The 9,632-nt window shown below is 51.6% G+C and overlaps 1 protein-coding gene across 1 annotated transcript; it reads right to left on the reverse strand.

Moving 5' to 3' along the window:
- Positions 1–7,111: 7,111 nt before the first annotated feature.
- P2RY1 (purinergic receptor P2Y1) lies at positions 7,112–9,208 on the reverse strand (the record flags this gene model as incomplete). The annotated part of the gene is made up of 1 exon (XM_082003489.1): positions 7,112–9,208. Exon 1 carries the CDS (start codon positions 8,201–8,203, stop codon positions 7,112–7,114), a length of 1,092 nt encoding a protein of 363 aa, XP_081859615.1. The 5' UTR covers positions 8,204–9,208.
- Between the last annotated feature and the right edge of the window lie 424 nt (positions 9,209–9,632).

Here is a 9,632-nt window from a genome sequence, read left to right on the forward strand (position 1 = left end):
GCGGCGTTCCCGGCACCTCCCGCTCGCGTCGGAGCAGGATCCTGATGCTGACAGCAGAAACCCGAGCCGCACGGTTTGAAAACCCCCATTTATTTAAGTATTTATCTATTCGGCCCATTGCCTATCGGCACAGGCTTGTCTTCTATTTTCTAATGCTGTAGGATATTTTTTTAAAAAGCTTATAAACGAATATTCCTGATGTTCATGCACTGCCTGACGTCTGCCAGGGTAAGAGCAAACCGCGTTTGCACATTTAGGCCAAGGTTAAAGGAAGGCAGAAATAAACGCACAATCAGTTCAAGGATTAAAATCTGGCATTTACATACTGTATGTCACTGTTTATGCTTAAAATATAATAAGCAAGAGCTGAGCTTTGCAAACCCCAGCGTTTCTAGACCTGACTGACTTGTGAGTATTTCAAGGTTTCTGTGCTCAGGCTGGAAGTGGCCGTTGGGTCTCAGTGGGTGTCGGATGGGAAAGGAAACTTCGGAAAGGTGTGAAACAGCACGATTTGTTGACGATGATAAGAAAATATCATTACAATTGAAGGGATATTACATCAAAGTTAAAACGTTTTCATGAAGTGCAAAGATAAACTGAGAATGGGAAGAAAAATGAAAATAAAAGAGGTAAATCAATTTTAAAACCAAACAGGTGATAAATGAACCAGAGCTGTATTATATCCCACGTACCTGCAGTCTGCACCACAGTACCACTGCCAGCACCCCACGCCCGTACCTGCAGCTCGCTGCATCCAAACGTCTTCAAAACCAGAGACCCCAGCCGGCCGGCCGAGGGTCTGGTACCGGAGCAGCAAGGCGACGGCAGAAATCGTCGGCGGTCACGGGACGGGATGCCGGAGTCGGCGGGGCGCGGGCCCTTCGGAGCCCCTGCGCCCTCCCGGCCCCCGGGAGCAGGGAGCAGGGCCGCCTCGGGCTCCGCAGCCGTGCCGCCGCAGGACAAAGCCCCACGCCGCGCGGCCTTAGGGCAGCTGCAGGCAGCGAAACGAGTCAGTGGCGTGAAAATAGAGGTCGACCTGAAATCTGAAATACCTACACCCTCAGGCAAGGCATGGATAAAAAAGGGGGTTAAATATTGGAATTGGTTTTCAAATGTCCAGCCGTTGCCCCCCGCCTGCGTATTACCTGTACCTGTGCCAGGAGGTGGGTCAGTCACCCGCCGCCTGCGGACGTGCCCGAAAACCCTAGAAGACGAAGCGTCGTTCATTTACTCACTTACTCCGATTCTCAGTTGATCCGCCTGGTTCTTCTCAAGGTTTTAAATTTTATGTATTTTGCAAGGCTTTTGTTACCTGTTTTTAAGTATGTATCGCTACCTGAAGAATCACCTGGAAACATGAATTAACTGCAATAATACAAAAGGCAGAAGAAGTGTTTCATAATTTTATTGGAGCGGTTTCAACGTGAGGTTGCTAGGTGCAGTGCCAGTAACGCTGTGGCTGCAGTGCTGCTGCCACTAAAAATAGTTACAACTTCAAAAGCCATGCCTAACAGTGAATGTGCATGCAAACAACCCCGTGCTTTACTAAAAACTAAAATCTTTCTATTCGTTAAACTTATAGACAAATAAAGGGGATTTTTCACTACTATTTAGTTAAAGCGGTTACATAGCCTGAGCGTAAATCCCAAGTAGCGCTGCCTCTGCAGATATTGCAGTCAACTTTCACTAGTGTTTACACAAAAATTGAACTTACTCGACAATATCAAAAGCACAGTACAATAGAAAAATAAACATTTCCACGTATATCCTTGAAACGCACTGTAATTCACAGCCACGAAAGAAGTAGTGGTTTTAATTCGCAAGTCAAACGTCTTCAAAGGATTTGAAATTAACGTGCCAATGTCGTTAGGCCCCAGAAGTACTGTTCTGTAGTAGATTCTGATTCAGTGCAAAGCACCCGAAGTTTAAAAAAAATACAGCAAACGTAAGCAGGGTGAAACGGCCCTATTCAGGCAGCTATAGCTGTCGTGGGTTTTTTTAGAGTTAAGGGCTTTTCGCCTCGGTCTAGACCAACTTCCACCCGAGGGCCGGCACCCCCGCAGCTCTGCCCGCACCGGCCGCGGTTTGCAACCGGCGGCCGCCGAACGCGGCTGCTCAGGAGCTTGGAACACGTTTTTCGTGTTCAAATTCAACCTCAGGGCTACCGCTTCCTTCAAAAATGTTACCAGCGGTGGAGACCAACCACTGCAGGTGACAAATACGACTGCAGAGACTTGAGCAAGAATGAGCCTGTCACAGAAATAAGTAATAAATAAATACCTGTGTTAAGACATGTCACTTTATTAATTGTCCTGGTCCACTCTGAAGACAAAAACTAGTAATAAGGGGGGGAAAAAAAAAAGAGTCCCAGGAGGGCAATTAGCAGGTTTTTGCCTCCCGTCACCCCTGGGGCCGGCGGGTTTAACTGCTACAGCCCCGACTTCCCCGGCGGGACTGTCTGTGGGCGGCAGCGGGGAAGACCAGCCCATTCCATACGGCGCTCTGCCCAGCCCCCGGCGGCACCGGAGCGGGCAGGACAGGCGCGTCGCGCGCCGCGGGCTCCAGGCGGGCTCGGCCCTGCAGCCGGAGCAGCCACGGCAGCAGCGCCCGCGCCCCGGGCTCCCGCCGCGCGAGGCTCCTGGGCCAGCGGCACCCACGGGTGCCCAGAGCCTTGTGTCCCCGCCTTGTCCTTCCTCACCGAGGAAGGAAAGAGGGTGCCAGGCTGCGGAACGCCAGGCGCGACCCCTCTTCGGGCTCACAGAGCATGACCCGGCGGCCTCAGTCTGCGGGCCCGCGCTGTGGAAACAGACCTTCAGCTTCCACCCTGGGGTGCGCACCGGGAGGCGGCGGGACGCCCTGCGGCGTGCGCTCGCTGGTGGGCCGCCGGCCGCAGGAACGGCCGGGCCGCTGCCCACCCGCACCTCCCGCGGGCCCGCGGGGCAATCCGGGCCGGGCGGCAGCTTCCCGGCGCATTCAGCGCAATCTCCTGCTCAAAGCGGGGCCGGGTAGATACCGCCGGCTCCTACGCCTGATCATTATCTCATTAATTTGGTGTCAGGTGAACTGGATTAAAACAAAAAGTCCTAGGCGCGATGTTACGAAAATGTACAAACTGACAGCAGAGCATGTGCAGGTTTCATACTGATTTCATTTTGTATTAAAGATTACCATATGTGGGAGTTAATGGGCATAAATGAGAAAAAAAATTAACCCTATGAGTTAGAGGAAGCAAAATCTAGCTAATGGGTGATAATTTGTTTCGGCATGGATCATTGTAGAATGCTTTGGCAAAACTTAAGCTCTAAATAACTATTTACTTCAAACCTTTTGGCGTCTTCAGTGAATGATTTGTAGGTATTAAAAGATTCCCAAATATACCCGGAGGAAAAATGGGTTAAAAGCATGACCACGAAGTCATAACATGTTTAATCTCCTTTGCCAGTTGAAAGCTAATACAGCACACCGAGGGAAAGTGGAACTTTTAGGTGGTCTTCCTGTAGTGAGACAATGAGCCGAGTCTTGCTCCTGATAAATACAACCCATCGCCATCACTGATCATTAACCAACAGCCGCAAGGCTGTAGCCGAGATCGCATTCTCTTTGCATATTGGAGAGGCCAGAAAGAAACTCCAGTTGAGCGGCTTAGGGAAAGGCTTCGTTACCCATCACACAGGCCTGTGGATAAACACGGGATCACCTTGGGCCTCTAAGGCCAGTGGACTGATTGTCTTCCACAAGTATATTACAGTAAGGCTAAGTGCCAAAAGGCAAATATTTAACAACAGCCTTGCCAAGTTCCCCAGGAGCTAATGGCTCCAGCCATCGCACTGCTTGGAGAAGATCCGCTGGGGTTTTGTCCCAGGGGTGTCCAATCCCCCCGGTCTGACCAGCTTCCTCTCTGATGGGATGGCCCAACAGACACGGTTCTGTCAGGTTGCAGGTATAAAGTATCTGTGTGGGAGGAGACACTAATTTGGTGTGATTTTGCAGTGGTTCCGACAACGCCATGTCAAATACAGCAATGCTTAAAAAAAGAGCAGGAACTTTACATGAGACTGTGAGGCTCAGCTTGACGTGCCGGCTGGATTCAGAGGAGGCTGCGGCACCTCGGTCTGCGTACGGCAGGGAGTCACCTCGGAGCAGGATGCGGTTTGAGGCGTTAGCTCTGCAGGTCGTAGGGTCCGAGAGATGGAAAATAAACTGTGTGTAACGTGCGTTTAATGCTCCTTCTCGGCATTCGGTGGGAGGCTCCCACACACTTCTGTGGGGCGAAGATGCCGAGTGCCGTTGCCTGCCATGGCTGATCATCGGAAGTGATCTTCATTAAATAATCAAAACAGACCTCAGTAACGAACTGGGTGAATAATCTGGCCAGTCGCACAGTTCTCTTCAGTGAGGCAAGATGAGACAGAGCGAGCTTTCAACGGCTCGGGAGGAAACCATGAAAACATTGCGGGTGTCCAAGACCCAGGCGGCTGTGGGAAGACACTCTAGCAGAGGTGGCCGTCCTGAGCTCCAGAAGGTGCATCTCCCTGGCCGGGTGGCTCTCCGGACCGCGGGTCTCTCCCGCAGCGTGCCCAGCCTGCTGTACTGGGCCCGTAGAACCTTGCTGCGCTTGGATTTCATACACGCTGTAATAGTCAGCCAACTTTGCCATATTAAAGAGACATATTGAAAAAAGACTGTAAGTAACTACATAAGGACCAACCTGGGCGTACGGTTTCACATTCTGCTGTGTCTGTTTAGGATCTTTTCTCAGACATGGATTAGTGGAACATTTTATTTCCTAACTGAAAGAGAGAAATAGACCACAAAATGCTGGAAACGAATAGGATTTTAAACGTAGAGAAGTAGATTCCAAGAATATCCCTATTTTTATGTTCTCTCTCCGCTTAATTAATCTGCCATTCCAAACAAGTCATGCCTCAATTGAATGAGGTCTCAAATAATCACATAATAGGAGAAGTCATTTATTGTGAATCAGGCTCATTCTCTGGTGATATAAATAGGCTGTGCTGTTCCACAGTCTTTTGTCAGTAGGGATTAATTAGCAGTTGACCCTTGGTTGGGATTTCTTCACTACCTCTACATTTTTCATCTTATAGGGCTAAACGAGATCTCAATAGTGCTTTAAGAAGCTATGCTTCCTAAGCAGCAGTTAAATTTATCTTTAGGCTGTAAATTTATCACTAGGTTACATATCAACAGTGAATAGTCAGGGTGGAATTGAGTTTATTATAAAGATATTCTGTTAGAAGACACAGTATTACAGTGATCGAAACATGCTGTTAAATTTTCCATTAATGCCCAATTCTGAGTATGAACACGGAGAACCACACTTTGCATACTTTACATTTAGCTTTCTAATAAATAAGTTCAATAAATAGGGATTTTGCAGATTAAGAAGCTGTACGTGTGAACAGAAGCTGCTTTACAATGTTGTCAAAAAAATAACTAGAGCTATTCTTGTTTGTTACCAATCACTGGAAATTAGTAAGTAAAATATAAATATTTTACTCTTACTATGAAGACTAGAGGAATAAAGATCTGCTAAAAATCACCCTTAGGATTACATAGAACTTGATTTTGTACACTAAATTTATAGTTTAGAGCATGCTTTCATACCGTTTTTAGCACACAATATTTTCAAATACATTTCTTAAAAATATGAGAAATGAATAAGACTGCCCATGTAAGATTTCGTCTGTGCTCTGATCACTAGCTCTTGTGTTGCACAATACTGCAGTTTGACTAATTTTGGATGACCTATTCCACATTTGAGAAGATACATAATGAAGGGCCAGATTTAGTCTGTAGTATATTGCAACATCTCATTAATACAGTAATTTATTTGTCAGAGTACAAAAAAATTAATTCCCCCAATTATTTTTTTATATATATATATATAACATATAGTCCATTTATGTTATCCATTTTAATAATTATTTTCTTGGGAAACGACTCTTACAATATTATCTCTAAAGATTGACCGGAACAGAAACGTTCTCGTACCAAATGAAAACGCAGGTAACTCGAGCAACTGTAGTTTTACTTGTTTGAAAGGTACAGTTATTTTCAGCACACACGTTTCTCATGTTTTACCCGTAAAGAACTCCAGCAAGGCTCCCAACACTGGCAGTCGAGCGTTCGCGCTGCAGCAGGATGCTGGTCAGCCTCGGGAAGGGCGGCTCGCCCCTGGCGAGCCCGGTCCACGCTCAGCCACGTCCTGCGGACAACGTGCAGGTTTTCCTCAGCACAGAAGGCAGGATCGGACCATCGGCTGCTCAGAACCAAATCACCTCCGCACGCATTTGTACATCTGTTCCCGAAACGCGCCGCTACGTGCACGCGCAAAGCTGGCGCCTGCTGGCACCAGCTCCCAGAGAGACCTGCTTATCTGCCAGGGGCAGATAATTCCAGCTCACCTGGAATTTGCCTTTAAGGGGGGGTCCAGGTTTTTCATGAACAACCATTGCAATCTGAAAGCATCATCATGCACACATCAGTAAGCCTAACTTTTGTAAAACACCGGCACTCGAAGAAGACTGGATCATAAATGCTACTGAACTATCAAATAATTATCAACACTAGAATTAGATAAAGAAATAATAGAACTGTAAAGGTGAGATAACTGCATCATGACTTTGATTTAAACGCTTGTTTACAACGGCAAGTGAGCAAAAGGCTAGGTATGTGGACTGAGCCTCAGAAGAGAAGATACTGCGCTTTCTTACTTTTATCCTATTTTTAAAGAGAGGCTGATTGAGAACATTTTTGAATGTGGGAGACTAAGTCATTAAAACAGGAGCACTTGGATCACTTTCTTCCTTTAGGGGATTTACTTCATTTTACTTTATCTGACACAAGTCGGAAAGAAATGGGAATATTGCAAGGAGAAGGAAAGCTGATTTTTGACACGTTATTTTCCATTAAAATTCTTCTGCTGACTTTGTTAAGCTTTTTGTAAGTCCAGAAAATGAGGCTTTACCTAAAACGAATTTGAGAGACTGGTAGATTTTCCTCACACACTTGTAGCACTACAGTGTCCTACTGTCTCAAAGCAGAGGATTTTTTCAAACTGTTCCGAATTCTTTTGCATTTGCATACGAGTTCACAAACTCGTATCTCCGTTCTGTTTATACTCAGCTAAAATATTGAGAGTCATTTCCTCGCTTTTGGACTGCACGTTGTGTTCGCTCCTTCTGGATGATTTCCTGGTCGCCCTGGAAAGCCGCCTTCGAAAGGTATCACCTGCCAGAAAGTAAAGGATAGGGTCGACGCAGCTGTTGAGGCTGGCCAGACCCCTCGTCACTTGGTAAGTGGCATAAACCTTATCGTTGAAGGCACACATTTGTGGAGTCTGAAAATCCACCCTGGCTCTTAGATTTAAGGTCTTCATCACGTGGAAGGGAAGGTAAGACACAGCAAAGACCGTCAACACAATAATAACCAGATAAATCGACTTTCTCCTGAGAGGAGAATTGTCCAAATCTTTGTAAATCAAAGCTTTCACAATTAGCCCGTAGCAACCGAGAATCAGTATGAATGGGATGCAGAACATAAGCACTGTGGTGCACATGCTGTAGATGAAGTAACTTCTCAGGTAATCATCGGCTGTTGTGTCGTAGCACGTCGTGGTTTTATTTTTCCTTATCCCCGTTCCCGAGTAGAAGAGTATTGGAGAAATCACGGCCACCACAATGATCCAGACCAGGGTGCTGATGTACACCGCATTCTTCTTCTTCAGCCTCCCCAGTGACTTCAAGGGGTGCACCACTCCCGTGTACCTGTGCACGCTTATGCAAGTTAGAAACAAAATACTGCCATACAGGTTCACATGGAAGATGAACCTCTGCAGCTTGCACATGATATCTCCGAAAATCCAGTCTGTTTTATTGAAGTAGTAAAAGATGAGGGCAGGCAGAGTCAAGACATACAAGAAATCAGCTAGTGCCAAGTTGAACATGTAAACAGAGATGCCGCTCCAAGGCCTCATGTGGAAGACGAACATCCAGATGGCCACGCTGTTTCCCAGAAACCCAGTGATGAAGACCAGAATGTAGACGGTGGGCAGGTAATAGAACTGGAAGCCAGTTTTGGTCAGGGAACACTTGGTGGTGGCGTTTCCCGCAGACCAGCCACTGCTGGTTAACAGGTTGGGTTCAGTTCCATTCAAAGCAGCAGAGAACAGGACTTCGGTCATGATCCTTCCACCAGAATCACATAGGTCTGAGGTGAAGCAACAATGTCTCTACAGGCACAGTAACGCATCTGAAAAAAAAAAGAAAAAAAAAGAGCAAAGAAAACCTAATTGGAAGGCAAAACCTGCCCTGCTCTTTTCTTCAGAGGGTTTCCAAGTGGGTGTGCCCGGCTGAGCCTCTTCCACCCGCGCAGGTCGGTCTAGCGCGGAGTGCAGACCGTCCCCCCGCAGCCCCCGCACCTCGGCAGCCAGGGGAGGCCTCGGCGGGCGGCTGCCTGCGGCCGGCGGGCCCCTCTCCCGGCCGCGGCCCCGGCGCGCAGCGGGGCAGGGCAGGGCAGGGCAGGCGGGGCGGTGGACAGAGCGACAGCGGGCTGGCCCGGCCCGGCCCCGGCGGCGAGCGGCGACAGGGCAAGGGCGAGCGCCGCGAAGGGGCAGCGCCAGCGGGGCTGGCCGCGGGGCAGCCGCTCCTCAGCGGGGGCCCGCGCTCCTCAGGCGAGCGCCGTCGCCCCGGCCGCCTCCGCGGCTGCTGGCTCCGTCCCGCCGCCCGCCCGCCGCCGCTCCCCTCGCTTCCGCCCGCTCCCCTCAGCGCGCCCGGCTGCCTCCGGCTCCCTCAGCCCGCCGGCTCCCGCAGGTCACCTCAGCCCGCCAGCTCCCCCAGGTCGCCTCAGCCCGCCGGCTCCCCCAGGTCACCTCAGCCCGCCCGGCCCCGCTCCCCGCGTCGCCCCCAGCCGCCGCCGCGCCCCAGCCCGGCTCCCAGGAGCGCCGGGGCCGCCCCCACCTGCCTCCCGCGGCGCCCTTCGCAGCCCGCGCTCGCCTCCCCTCGCCGCCGGCAGCGTCCGCCCGGCGGGGGGCGGCGTCCCGCCCGCAGCTGCCCCGGCCGAGCCGGCTCCCATCGCCGGGCAGGGCAGGGCAGCCGGGGGCAGCGGCTCTACGGCGCCTCGGGCGCGGGGCGCCCCTCCATGGCGGCGCCGCCGCCGCGGGGAGAGCGGCCGCAGCCCCTCTGCTGCGGGAGGCAGCGCGCCGGCCCCGGGCGGACTGCGAGCGGGCGGGCGGGACGAGGCGCCGACTCGGCCTCGGGGCACTCCCCGCCCGCCTCCCGCACCGCCCTCGCAGGCGGGCGGCGCTCGCCGCTCCCCGCCCGCGCCGCATGGCGGCCGGGCCGGGGGCGGCGGGCGGCTCGGGCGCGGCGGGGCTGGTGCCGGTGCCGGTGCCGGCGGAGCCCCACCCGGGACGCAGCGTGCTCCTGGCGACACCTGCCGCCCTCGGGCCCCGCGCGGGTCGCCCGGCCCCACCCGAGATGCGGAGCTCGGGGGGCACCGCCACCCGCGGACAACACACGGGTGCGGTGTGGCGGGCGTGGTGCCGCCGGCGAGGCCGCGCCAGCCGGCATGGCCGCGTGCGTTTGGGGGTGGGGGCCCTCCGCAGGGGCTCT

The sequence above is a fragment of the Phaethon aethereus genome (assembly GCF_964289735.1).
Source record: "Phaethon aethereus genome assembly, chromosome: 9".
Lineage (NCBI taxonomy): Eukaryota > Metazoa > Chordata > Aves > Phaethontiformes > Phaethontidae > Phaethon > Phaethon aethereus.